This window comes from Rattus norvegicus, chromosome 2, assembly GCF_021556685.1.
Source record: "Rattus norvegicus strain SHRSP/BbbUtx chromosome 2, alternate assembly SHRSP_T2T, whole genome shotgun sequence".
Classification (NCBI taxonomy): Eukaryota; Metazoa; Chordata; class Mammalia; order Rodentia; family Muridae; genus Rattus; species Rattus norvegicus.
Window position 1 is genome coordinate 195,248,644 of NC_141535.1, and position 14,380 is coordinate 195,263,023.

Consider the following 14,380-nt stretch of genomic DNA (forward strand, 5'->3'; position numbering starts at 1 on the left):
TAAGATGCTGTGGTATCCTAATTAAAATCCCCTAGCAAGGACAAACTGTGAAGTTGACTCTTGTGGCGGGGAGTAGGGGGGAAGAGTAGAAAGAGGTTAAGTTCAATTACATAGTAATGACAGAACCTTATTTAAGTGTGCAGTTAAAAAATCTCTGAAGCTTAGTGATACATTGGATCTAATCTAGGTTTGTATAATTATTTCATGTAACTTCACAATACGTGTATAGTATTCATATGTCTGAATATGACCATGCCAAATCACGGAAGTCAAAGCTGAGCAGTTTAAGACTATATCATATTAAATGACAATGGCTATGGGTATTTGCTGACAACACTATGATAGTCTACACTGCTAAGTATGTACACAATGAAGAACTTTCCTTTTTAAAAGTGAATAGATTGCTCAATACATAAAGGAATCTCTCACCTAAATGCCAGTTCACAGCAAGATCCCAGACTGACAAAAGAACACTTAGCCCCTAAATATAACTTTTCTAAATCCTAATTTTAGAGGCCCCACCATCTCAGAAAAATGATAGATCTCCTTAGATCCTAGTATTCAAGAAAAAAAAAAAAAAAAAAGAGGAAAAAAACAGAAAATTCTCTAAGACAGATCAACATGATTAGGATATACTATAGTAAAAGTCAGAACAGAATGAACTCACCTTCTGTCAAACACTGAACACTCAGAGGTATAACCCTCCATTAGTCTACCAGCAACACAGTAGCACAGGTCTGATCTATGCAACCCAGGTCAAGTCTCCACCAGGATGGCATAGATCCACCTCGGAAGGCCTATGAGCCCTCTGAAATGCTGTTTACAATCCCACTAAGGAATGAGAAATTTTCTGGGGTCAACCTATCTATATCTTCTAAAAAGTTTAAAACCCAAGACACAAGAGGACAAGCTACCTCTTACATAAGCAGAAGGTAGCAACAGATGATGCTGGCCCACTTAACATAGTGAAATGTGGGCGTCTTCACAGCTTCATCAGGAAGATGGATGGAATGCATTCAGTGCATTTACCTAAATCTGTTTTCATGGCTAATAAAACTACCACTGGAAGCAGAGAATATTAAAAAAAATTCCTTCCTGCCAAAACATCAAAGATCTACTATGACAAAATTTCCACAACAATGCAGCAATACAGAAATGTAATGCAAGTCCTTGAGAAATGGCTCAGCGGTTAAGAGTACTGGCTGCTCATTCAGAGCAAAGTTCAATTCCCAGCAATCATATGGTGGCTTGTAACTATCTATGAGGAGATCTGGTGCCCTCTTCTGGTCTGCAGGATACATACAGGAAGAATGCTCTCTATATAATAAATCTTTAAAAAAAAAAAAAAAAAAGGAAATGTAGTGTAATCCTTTTGTAAGAAACTTGACAGAATGACATTAAATTCAAATTTTAACTGTTTTTATTTTGTTTTTTAAGTAAGGAGTGGCATATGTCACCTATTTAAAGGTTTCTTTTGGGACCAGCCTACATGAAGTGGCACCTTGGGGGGGTCTTTAGAGCCAAGTTCTAAAAATAATCTGAAAAATAATTGTGTCCCAGTAGAAAGCCTCAAGTCCTCTCAAGTTCCTCCAAAATGCCACCGAATCCTACTTGCTCTAGGTGAAGAATGTGTATCTAATGATCTGTTGACAGTCAACAGTCTCAGGCACATGCTAACCTCACTGGTTACCACGCATCATTTCTTGTAGATAAACTGTATTCATATGATAGGCAGCCATCCAGCTCGGATGTCTCTGAGCATTCCAATAGTATGAATGGGAAGCAGCAGCATAATATTCTTGCCATGCCCTGTAATACGCTCTCCAGTACTCCTCATAATCCTGGTAGGGATCTGAAGAACTCGCGTTTGTTTCCCTGTGACAGTCATGCCAACCCTCTTCCTGGGCTTCTGTCTGTACTCGGTAGGAGGAGCGCCGTGGTGGGTTTCTCCGACTTGGTTTAGACCTTTGGTTAGCACCTTCTTTATGCCTTGCCTTTACCTGGGTTTCAGGGGATTCTTGATACTCCACTTGAGTCGAGGTATCATTTCCATTCTGAATTTGTTCCAAAGACAGAGGGCCACCCACAGAAGTACATTCAGAGTCTTTCAACTGAGTGTCAGAAGAGCCTTCCAAGTAAGACTTATTGCCTTTGCTCTGGGAAGAAGTCCTGGAGCTGCAAGAGTCGCTCTCACTCTCTGAGTCTCCAGACTGGCTACTACTCACCAACATCTGCACTCTGTCTGCAGAAACTCTGTTTCTCACAAAACCATTCTGAGGATTCACAGTCTGAGCCCCAGGTCCTGTGTAGTGCCGGATAATTTCCACAGGTTTCTCTAAGCCCTCTTTAATATAGTGTTCATAATCTTCTACCAGTTCTGCAAAAGTCAAAGCACTCGGCTGATGGACTTTAAAGGAAGACAGACAAGGAATCTTAGGGAGTGACCCAGGTGAGGTCTCTTTGGCCTGGTGCTGGCTGTTACTGGAGGAGTCCTCAGTAGAGGTCTGAACAGAGTTCTTAACTTGCTCTTCCGGATGTGTGGTACAGCCCAACTCCTGTGGTGGAGCTGCCTTTTCTAGGATCCCACACTCTGAGTGGCTTTTCACAGGAAGCTTTTGTTTGCCGTGCTTTGATTTGGCTGACAGTGTAGATACAGAAGTGTTTCTGGGGGAAGGCATATGGCTACCAGGAGTTCTTTGAGACTGGAAGGCTCGCTCTGGTTTTTGAACTTGCTTTTTGGGGGACTGGGTAGATATACTTGGTGAGCTGTAAGTGTGCATCGCAGCTTTAACTTCCACATCGCAATCCAAGCATTCTTCCATCAAGCCAGCAGGAATAGGATCTACATAAAGGAGAATAAGAAATTCTCAGCCTAGGCATGGTGGTGCACACCTAAAATCCCAGCACTAGAGGAAGGTGAATCTGAGTTAGAAGCCACTCAAAAATAAAATAAAACTGCAAAAACCTGTAACTATACAGTAGAATATTTTTCACGTGTCAAGTAGTTAGCTTTAAATCTCTACTTATCAGTTAACACTTTTACTTAACGTGTATGTTAAGGTATGCCCAAAATGTCCTAATCTACAAGACCCAGATTAGCAACACTATGTACTTCACAGGCTTGTGGTAAAAATTAATGAACATATAATTTTTATTATGTCTGTATTATCATTACAACTGTACGAATGTCAAAACTTTTGACTAATGGGCATGGTGGTATATACCTTTAATCCCAGCACTCAGGAGACAGAGGGAGGCAGATCTCTGTGAGTTCAAGGCCAACCTAGTCTACATAGTGGGTTCTAGGACAGTCAGAGCTACATAAAGAGATCCTGCCTCAAAATAAATAAATAAAACAATAATATTATAATAAAAGAATGTCAAAAGGAAACAAACACATACCTGGTAAAGGGAGAAGGTTGATATTACATTTCTGGGCAATTTTCATCATCATATTTTCTTCTTCCCCTCTACAACAGTAGGTCACTGTCAGTCCCAATGTGCCTAAGAGTAAGGCATGACATAGTAACTCATTTCTACAGAAACAACAGTCTAAGTACCTTTCACATCAGTCTTGTTAAAGCACTAAACTTCCTTTGTCCTTACCAAAACGGCCAGCTCTGCCAATTCGATGCATGTAAGTCTCCCAGTCTAACGGCACATCCAGATTTACAACTAGATTCACCTTCTCCGCATCAATCCCACGGGAAGTCTTAAAGATAAATGTTTGTATTAGTTACAGCATGGCTACCAATGCACACTATGCTCTTCTGATATAACCAAAAGCCATATTTAAAATGGGCAAATATTTAGGATTCAGAGGAAAAGAAATCTATTTCCAATGAGTAAGTAGAATTAAACTTATTAAACACATTTTTAAGAAAGCACTTTCCCCAGAACCAAAAGATGATTCTTATTTCTGGCACCTGTTAGGTACCTACATGAAATAGGACAGCAGCCTGATAACAACACATGCTAAGACCAACAGTCACCCAGGAGCTTTACCAAATCTGTAGAAATGAGGACTCTGCAATGAAACTGCTTCAGTTTAGCCATAGCATCAAGGCGCTGATTCTGATTCATGTTACCTAGAAAGACCCCATCCCCAAAAACACCACTTAAAACACCTAAGCAAGTCAGGTGTAGTGGTACACATTTGTTGTCATCCTAACATTTAAGAGTTCAAGCCCAGCCTAGAATCTGTAGGATCCCATCTCAAGAACATCAACAAAAACTTTAAGATATATTTATCAAACCCACAATAAGATTCATAATTTTCAGTCTTAATGTTTTACAGAAATATACCAGCCAGTTAGTTAATTCTGTCTTGTGCAAATTTGAGTGCTAAAATCTAAAGTTGATATTTTTCAAAGTATGATTTAGGTTATCAATTTGAAAATCAAAAATCAATTTTAAATGGTAACATTACAAAGTCTAACAAATACTTAGGGGAAAAATATTCTTCCCAACTATTTACAAATCTTGGTTTTAAGATCTGTGAGTTTGTGTGTGCTTGTGTCTCTGTGTCTGACTGTATGCAGCTGCATGTGCCTATGCACGCAGAGGCCAGGAGAGGGCATCAGATCCCCAGGAGTAAGAATACTACCTGGCTTGTCATGTGGGTGTTGAGATCCAAATTCTGTGCACAGGATGGCACAGAGGGCTTTTAACACTGATTCCTCTTTACATCCCACAAATCTAGTTTTGAAATGTGACCCAGAGTTAAGTAAGCTATCAGCTCACTAAAAAATAGTCTAACATACTGAGCATGCTCCAGCTAACAAGTTAAAAATTACACTACAACATATAAAACTGAAAGGATCTCACTGACCAAAAACTCTTTAAATCTTTTCTATTAATCCAGCAATTAATAAACCCTGTGGGTGAAGTGAGTTACTTCTGCCTTCCACAGACCATTAAGTCAAATCACGGCAGAGGTACAGCTCAGCAGAAGAGCACTTACATATAAAAGACCAAGTGTGATGGTGAGGGGAGAAGATGGATCAAAACCCAGCTAGTCTTGCCATGTTTACTTTCTATGCAGTCTATACTGACCAAAAACATAACAGGCAAATATGGCCTTACGCCCATGACCTTCCTGCCTCTGCTTCTTGAGCACATGCAACACCATATACCATGTTTAATTTTTAGCATTTTAATAATGATTTGATTATATTGAAGAAACAAAATATATCTCAAGACAATGAGGTTTATTTTATAGTATTAAGTTCTTTGCAAATATAATTCAGAGACTTTAATTAAAATTTTTTCAGATCCCTGATTTTTCTAAGTTGTTACTATACACCAAGTTACTCCTTCAAAACAAAACACACACACAAACACACACACACAAAGAAAATAGTAGACTGACTTCACACACTCATGTTTTTTCTCTCTTGACATGGAAGGCTTCAAGGTAATATATTAAACAAAAACAAAGCGCTGAACTTGCCTGAAATGCATTCAGTAGGAAAACCTTTAGAAGAGAGGATATCAGCCAAGTGTTGAGCTCTACAAAAAAAAAAAGAAAAAGGTTTACAACTTTCAACTACTGCCCCATGCCTATTCTTTAGTTTTTTTAAGTTCCCTAAACTAAGTTATATTACCTGCTATGCAAATTAGAAAACACCAAGGCTTGATTAAATGGGATTTTACTAAAAAGTTCCTGTAAGTGCTGAGTCTTTTCCTCAAAAATCTTATGAGCCAAAGGGTAAGAGTTGACAACTTGGTAGTACTGCTTCAAACCTACAAAGAAGTCAAGAGTCCCAGTTAAAACAAATACATCTGGTAAATTCCAGTAACAACTAGCCAATTAGACAAGGGAAAGCTCTAGAACATCACAAACTGATAATGTAGAATCTATACATACCTATCAGACTTGGATCACTGGGATTCAATCTTACAAAAGTGGGATCTCTCATATACCTTGTCAAAGCATTAGCCAAAATTTCAGGGTAAGTAGCAGACACTGCCAACATTTGTTTACTGGCAGGCAAAGAGGAGTAAATCCAACTGTTAAAATATAGGAAAACACATACCGTGAAAATTATGCAGACAGCAAACACTCCCTGGAAAAGCTAAAGACAGATGCTTCGGTACAGCGTTTTTGTATTCAGGTTAGTTTTCTTACTTTATTTGCTCCTGGAAACTGCCTTCTTCTAAAAGCTTATCTGCTTCATCAAGAATAAAGAGACGAATACTGCCTGGATTCAGGTAGTCAAGTTCTATGAGCTGTTTAATTCTACCTATATGGCAGGAAAACAACAAAACCTGAAATATTTATGACATATCAAGTCTGTACAAACCTCAGGAGTGCTTTACTCTATTTATCCACAGGTTACACTGCTCAGTATCCTCAGTGTAGTCACATACCCCTCATGATCTTAGTAATCTTAAATTCTCATCTTGTTTGAACCCATTCTTTTCCCCTCACTTGTCATCACAACAAACATGGAAAATAAACATGACTGCTATCAAAATGCTTGGATCCTAGATTCTGATTCTGAGTGGTTTATGAGCAGATTACCAGAGGGAATAACAAAAGAAACTTCAATCCATGGCTTAAACAGGCTTCCTAAAGTCACTTCAGGTCTCAGAAGCCTACCCATGTGTCTTCTCCCACACTCTTTTGAATAGAGATGAGTAGGTCCTGTTGATAACCCAGCCATGTGTCTCACTGGTCTAATGCTCCCCATTATGCTGAAGGTAATGATTCCCATCACCAAAGACGCCCATTTGCTATTGCCATGTTCACTGTTCTATCCTTCAAGAGCATTAGCTACCAACAGCTATTAATGACTTACCAGGAGAGCCAACAGCAATATGACACTTTTTAAGTCTGGTTTTATCTTGCGATAATGGAGTCCCTCCAATAAAGACATGACATTCTAATCCTTCCATTTTTATTCCAATGGCTGTGATAACAGAATGTATCTGAACAGCAATTTCTCTTGTGGGAGCCAATATCAAAATCTAATCAGAAAACAATATTTTAACAAGTCAGAGGAATACATTTGAGTGATGCAATCATTGTGATGTTCTACTTTTCATTTTAAGACAAAAGAAAATATCCCATGTATTTATTCAGTTAACAACTATTAAGGGTGGTGGTACATGCCTTTAATCCCAGGACCTGAGAAGCAGAGGCACTTTGGATCTCTGAGTCCCAGGCCAGGCTGAACTACAAAGGTAGGTTCCAGGGCAGCCAGAGCTATTATACAGAGAAACCTGCCTCAAAAACAAAACAAAACAAACAAATAAATATATATATAGGAGTGTTGGTATGCACAGGTGATTCTACTACTTGGAAGCAGAAATAGGACTGCCTCAAGTTGAAAACCGGTCTATGTTCCAGATTTCAGACCAGCTAGGACAAGCCTGCCTCAAACAAAAAGGTTTTAAGAGCCCCATAAGGAAATAACATTTGAGAAGAAACCTCAATATCCAGCATAGAGCTAGTTATGGAACACACTAATGCTTCAGGAGAGAAAAAGCAAACTCAAAGGTAGTAAGATACACATGAAGAACAGCAGGAAGGCCTGTGTACTCCTGCAAGGTAACTATTGGAAATAACATACTGCTTAAAAGGAAAAAATAGGAATAAGACTTTTTAAAAAGTCCCTTAACTCTAGGTATACATGATAGATTTGGGGTTTTGGTACTTTATTCTCTTTTTCTTAATTCTGATTTTTCCCAATTATAAAATATTATGTACTATTACTTTGTTACACACACACACACACACACACACACACACAGAGCCACTCATTATTTTAACAATATAAAGACCCTAATTAAAAACATGAAATTTACTCAACTTTGGAATTTCATCTGCTGCCAACTACCACAAAGCCAAAACTTGCAAACACACTCTAATTTGCAAACAGACTAGCCAATGTCCTTAAAAAGTATACTCAGTATCCCTCAGGATTTGGTGTATATAGAACTCAGATACTAGACAACAAATACAAGAATCCTGGGTTTAAAGGAACTATTATTGAAGATCCATAATCATAAAAGCCACTCTTGAACTTAAATGAAGTCAGCCATCACTACAACACTCCAGACAGTGTTAGGATCACATCTAATTCGCTGCTTAACCCCTAGTGCCTAGGATACCATTCATATGTAACACTGGCCGAACAAAGCTTTTTAATGAACAACCCCCCCAACCCAAATCTACTAATTTGAGTAAAATAATCCTAAAACCATCAGAGGCAACCTAGAAAATGAGAGATCAATACAACACACTCGCAAGGCTTTGAGAATCATCTGAAATTTCTGCCCTAGCATAGCATATAATCCAGAACTTCTACCTTCTATGTCTAACCCCAATCCAGTCAGTAACAGAATTTTTAATTATGTAATGATTCCAATTGACAAATAGTCAAGATGTACTTATTACAGAAAATTACAAGTTTAAAATACTAATAATGATATTCTTGGCCACAACTCACCAAGGTTACCACCTCGATTACTTCTGTAACTTTCATGTGCTTTGGTTCCCGTTCATAATAAAACTCACCATCTGTAGGAGCTACTAGTTTTTCATAACTCTCAATAGAGTCCACGTGCTACACACACTTCTGGATCCTGAGTTAAACTCACCTGAGTACTATAGTTTTCAAGAATAAGGGAGTCCAGAGCAATGGTGGAGAATACACAAGTTTTTCCAGTGCCAGATTTAGCTTGAACAATTAAATCTGAGGAAGAAAAGAATTATATATGTATCATTACCGAGATTCACTGAAGCCACCAGATACCAGATACCAAATACGGGAAAAGAGAACGAACAGGTTCTTTCCTATGAGCACCTAGTTGCCACCTGTATTTTAGTTGACTCTCAGACGTGCAGGAGGCGTGCTTGATACCTCAATCTCTTAACCACCGAGCTATTTCTCCTAACCCCTTGCCCCCTGAATCTCTACCGCTGATCTTCTCCAACTTGGACTCCAGGCTAGAAACAGAAAGTCTTAAGCATCTTCAAATTCAATTGCGCGCCTACAGCCTGGCCTGAGCCCTGCAATGGCGCGGACCGGGAGCTCTCTGGGGCCACGCCGCCACCCTGCCTCCGGCTGGCCCTGGTCCTCACCAAGCCCGCAGCGCCCCAGCGGGATGGCCTTGAGCTGCACGGGAGAGGGCCTCTCGAAGCCGGCCGCCCGCAGCCCCTCCAGCACGGGCCGCGACAGCAGCAACGACTCGAAGTCCGCAGGCTCCGCCAGCACCACGTCCCCGGTACGTGTGCGCGGCCCGCCGATGTCGTGAGCGGTCCGCAGGTTCCACGGGGAGGCGGGAGTTGGCTCCGCAGCCGGAACCGGTGCGGCCTCAAGCTCCGCCGCCATAGCGGATTCGGAGGTTGTCGAGGCCGGTAGAGCTTCAAACGCCGCCGCCATGGTAGCCGCGCCTCCAGATCTCGCGATATTTACAGTTGAGGCGGGGCCCCTGGGAGCGAGAAGGAGAAAAACTTTATTGGCTGTTTCCCCGAGAAGACACGGACACACCTGGAAGTGGAGGGGAAGAACGGAAGTCGGAGGCTGATACTCTAGCGGGAGAAAAAAAAAATGTAGCCTGAGGAAGAAGCGGGAAGAGCGAGGGAAGATTAGGCTACCAGTGTGTTGCCGCCCGCGGCCTGCAGAGGGCGTCGCGTGCCCTTGGTGGGCGCGTCGCGTGCCCTTGGTGGGCGCGCCGCCCACCTCCTGCGGCTCTGAGGGACAGGCCGCGCCGCGCTGCTCCAGAATCGAGCGTCCACTAGGTGCTTTGTGACGCAGCTCGCGAGTCGGTCGCCGCCCGGGCTGGAGTCGGCTCCCTGGGTCGAGCTCGACTGTAAGCCAGGCCGTCTTCGCTCTCCATAACCTTTCTCATGGTCTCTGTGGTCTCAGACAGCGCCCGGAAACGACGGCTTTTACCACGCCAGCACAGCCCTGTCATGTAGGTGCCCCCGGCGCTTAGCACAGTGCGGAGCGCGTGACCGGAGTCGCCTAGTATTTAAGTGGAAGCCTGAACTGGATGCCAACCCCTAGGGTCTGCTTGATCGCTCGCTCGAAACCCTAGGCTAATAGACGTCTCGGGTTCAACGGATCTTTTGTGTGCCCTTCTTCCGTTCTCGGGTGGGCAACTAGCACACCATTTACCCTTCCTCTAGACCCGTTCATGTCCTACCCTGTCACAGAGGCCTTTCTTGAAATCTTAAGTCGCTTCCATCCTGACTGCTTCTTGGCCTTTCCCATTATTCCCACCACTAACCCCATGTTTGATTATTTGGTTTGGTTAGCATAGTTGGTGGGTTTGTTTTCTAAATCAGAGTCTCCCTATGCCCGCTCAGGCTGGCCTCACATTGGAAATCCTCCTGGCTCAACTTTTCAAATACTGAGATGACAGGTGTGTGCCACCATACCTGTCAGTTTCTTCATGATAACTACCTATGTTTATTGTCTCCCCCACTTTCCACGAGGACAGAAAGCTGTTCTGATTTGTTCTCTTCTGTCTGGTACGAGAAACATAATCTGACACGTTACTAAACAATACTGTTTTTTGAAAGAACTCTTAGAACAAAGCTTTAGTTAGGCTTCCAAATTTAAGCATATCTATTACTTTTCTCATTGATGATGATGGACTGAGCCTCAGAACCTGTAAACCAACCCCAGTAAATGTCCTTTAAAAAGTTGCCTTGGTTATGGTGTCTGTTTACAGCAATGGAAACATTAAGACAGATGCTGATGCTTAGAAATTAACAAAGCACTAAGCAAGCATCCTCTATCCGCATGAAGAACTAAAGATCTCAAGGTTCCTCTTAGTTACCCACATCTGTCACACACCTAATCCACAAATGACAAATCTGAGAAATCCTTTTTGCTTTGCCCTCACCCTCTTTTGTCTCCAAATGTTTCATCCACTCCTTTTCAATCTCCATAGTATCTACCTTGGTCTTTTGGTCATCCTAACTATTGCAAAACCCTTCTAGATTGGCCTCCCTATCCAGAATCTTTTCTGTCCAGACCACAAACCTCAGAGCCATGGAAATGACTTCTTTCCTCTTTCTTTTTCCTGAGTTAAACCCATGATGTTGGCATACTAACTTTACTGTTTAACCACATTCCCAGTTAAAGAGTAAAACTCATTCCTCACTTCTTTCTTCCTCTCTTAGTTTCTTTTCCTGATACGGTGACAAAAGCCACTTTAGGGAAAAGGGTTTTGTTTTTGGTTTTCTGCACCATGGTTCAAGATATAGTCCTTTATGGTGGGAGAGTGAAGGCAGTAGGAACTTGAAGCAGCTGGTCACGTTACATCTACTTTCAGGAAGCAGAAGACAGTGAGTGTTTGCTAGTGTGAAGCCGCTTTCTTCAGTTTATACATGCCAGGATCCCATACCAGAGAATGGTCCTGCCCACGTAGGATGTCTTCCCACATCAATCGACCCAAGAGAGACAATCACCCAAGGGCAGCTCAAGGGCCCTCCTCCAGGACACTCTCGATCCTGTCAAGTGGATGGTTAATATTAACCGTTATATTTCCTTTCTCTTTTCAAGGTATTGTCCCACGTAGGTTTATAGAATCATCAGAAACAAGCTTTTTAAGGTGATGAACTGATAAATAGAGTGGAAGTTACAGTGGGGTAGTAAGCAGCTTTATAAAGGAAGGAAATTCAGGCAAATGCTATGGATAAACCTCGAGGACCTTCTGCCAAATAAGTTAGCCAGTTAGAGGAGAACTACTCTACGCACCCTTGTCTTATGTGAGGCTGTTGAGTGAATCAGATTTATAGATGTAGAAAATAGAATGGTTGTTAAAAGTAGGAAGAAAAGCAAAGAGTTATTTAATGGGTTCAGAGTTTGAGATTTGCAAGACAAAAATATTGTTTCTCATCAATGTAAGTTAACATTGGAACTGTACACTTAAAAATGACCAAGATACTAAACTTGGTAAGTGATTTGACCACAACTTTTTAAAAACATGGCTTTTAAAATTTTACAAAATTATGGAAGATGGCTCGTGAGATAAAGGTGCATGCTTCTAAGCCTGACTACTCAAGAAATCCACATGGTGGAAGGATAGAATTGACTCCTGCAAGTGATCCTCTCTCTCTCTCTCACACACACACACACACACACACACACACACACACACACACACACACTGGCATATGCACATACCCACACAAATATTACATACATACATACATACATACATACATACATACACACATACACACATACACACATACACACGTTACTTTTTTTTAAATGTGTGTAATGAAAAGTGCCCAGGAGAACGTATACTGTAGTAATAAAGGCATTTAACCCTAAGAAGTGGGAGGAGAGGATTCTAGTATTCACTTTTGTCTACTTTTATATTATTTGGCATTTTCAGAAGAAAAGACATTTTGAATGTAGTTTTTAAAACCACAAAAATGAGGTTAACTGTTTAACAGCTTGAATGGGCAGTGAAATAAAATGTAGACAAGGCAGCTTGTACTTTCTAGTCTGGCACCTGAGAATCTGAGGCAAGAGGATTAGCACAAGTTTGAGGTTAGCCTAGGCCATATAATGAGTTCTAGACTAGCCTGGGCTACAGAGTAAATACATATCTGGGAAGGGTCATTGATAACGTCTTTGACAAGATCATTGCTTGTGTCTTCAGGTATTCAGTCTGTGCCCTGTGCTTCAGAATTTTAACCCCAGTAAGCAAAACAGAGAAATGGGGTCCTATAAGCATGAATTTTGAAGTTCTGGTGGGATGCTCTGTAGAGAGAAGCAAAGCAAAGAGAACAGAGAAAGCAAATAAGAAAGGAGATGCCAGAGCGGTTGATGCTGGTGGAGGGTGATTATGATGGGGATAAGTGAGATGGTCATGATGATGATGGCTGTGGTGACAGCTAACATCTATTAGACTCGAATTCCCTGAGGAGCTCCCACCTCCAAGAGATGGATCCTATCGTCTCCATCTTAAAGTTCAAGAAGGTAAGGCACTTACCCACCTGACATACCTATGACTCACAGCAGTGTTACGGCAGGATATCCATAAAGACACAATAGTGCCACTCCCATCACCGTGGTAACTCACAGCTGTCTGATTGGACTGAAGGCCCACGCAACAGGAGCAGAACCACATCTGGTACTAGAACCTAGCTTGACTTCCTGGGGCTAGTGAGGCGATGGATCTGAGAAGAGAACCTCCTAACACTGCTTTGCTAGACCAGCATAGTCCCTAGCTGCATTTCTAAATCTTATTCTTTAACTCATAGGCAAGTGTAGTTTTATTAAAGAAGCTTCTCTTAGCAGGATGGCAGTGGTGCACGCCTTTAATTCCAACACCCAGGAGGCAGAGGCAGGCAGATCTCTGAGCAAAACAGAACAGAGTCTGAGACAACAATGACATCCTGAAGAGGAAATGGACTTCGTAGACCTGTGCTCGGCAATGGCTCAGAGACACTGGGAGGAGTCCTCCGTAGCCAGACAAATGCTCCAGCCTTCCAGTAGTCACAGGGCTCTGTCATCATGGAGGTAGGGAAGGACGCAGGCTCTTCTCCAAACAGGCCCAAGGATTTACTAGGCCTGCGATAGCTTTGGGACAGATAATGCTCACATCCTGGCTGTGCTCCATGCAAGGAGTGGCGATCAAGGGGGGACCGAAAGATGGGAGACTTTTCCAAAAGCTTGTTGGGTTGTTTTGGTCCAACCTCAGATGCTGCTCCTGCTGCCCTTTAAACACTACCTCAGACTTCACTCTGGAAACAGACCTAGTCCTGCCACGAGAATTGTTTACATTTTCTGCCTCACAATAAACTATCAACTTCTCAAGGAATTTTGTCACTCTAGGCTCTTCATCCCAGCACCAGCCTCAGGCTTTGGGAGACCTAGGAAATACTGAATGATTGACACATTCCTGCTTAAAGTTCTCTTCTGGACCTTGTGCGTTTAGCAGTAGTTCTGTGAAACTCATGCCAATCACAGTCAAAGAACCTGGCTCTTAACATTTTACACTTTTATAGACATTCTGTTAGTACATTTGTTGTTTATGATGTTTTACAGGTACAAATATTGCAATTCTGTTATTTGGGTTAAATTGTATTATATTTAAAAACAAGGGCTGGAGAGATGGCTCAGAGGATAGGAGCACTGACTGCTCTTCCAGAGGTCTTGAGTTCAACTCCCAGCAACCACGTGGTGGTTCATAACCATCTGTAATGGGATCTGATGCCCTCTTCTGGTGTGTCTGAAGACAGATGCAATGTACTGATATAAATAAATCTTTAAAAACAAAACAAAACAAAAACAAAAAATCCCTCAGGAGTTGAAATTTGCAGCAATGTTATGTCTTAAACACAAGTGCTCTAAGATAAAGCACAAAGGCAAAAGATAGTTGGAATGCAGATGGGATGTGG

At 41.7% G+C, this 14,380-nt stretch overlaps 1 protein-coding gene across 2 annotated transcripts; it reads right to left on the reverse strand.

Annotated features, from left to right (window-relative positions):
• Nucleotides 1-1,402: 1,402 nt before the first annotated feature.
• Ddx20 (DEAD-box helicase 20) lies at nucleotides 1,403-9,416 on the reverse strand. Of its 2 annotated transcripts, NM_001191711.1 has the most exon segments (11): nucleotides 1,403-2,842; nucleotides 3,403-3,504; nucleotides 3,607-3,712; nucleotides 4,006-4,088; nucleotides 5,453-5,511; nucleotides 5,607-5,745; nucleotides 5,870-6,012; nucleotides 6,131-6,245; nucleotides 6,804-6,972; nucleotides 8,608-8,702; nucleotides 9,092-9,392. In NM_001191711.1, coding segments are annotated over 11 exon segments (2,475 nt in total). In that variant the 3' UTR covers nucleotides 1,403-1,679.
• Between the last annotated feature and the right edge of the window lie 4,964 nt (nucleotides 9,417-14,380).

Coding starts and splice junctions, on each gene's coding strand:
- Ddx20 (XM_087635775.1), bottom strand. CDS start 5,978: ATGTTGGCAGTGTCTGCTACTTACCCTGAAATTTTGGCTAATGCTTTG. Junction 3,713..4,005: donor TCCTCATTTCTACAGATTTG/GTAAAGCTCCTG, acceptor TTTATCTTTAAG/ACTTCCCGTGGGATTGATGC. Junction 3,505..3,606: donor TGGCAGAGCTGGCCGTTTTG/GTAAGGACAAAG, acceptor CCTTACTCTTAG/GCACATTGGGACTGACAGTG.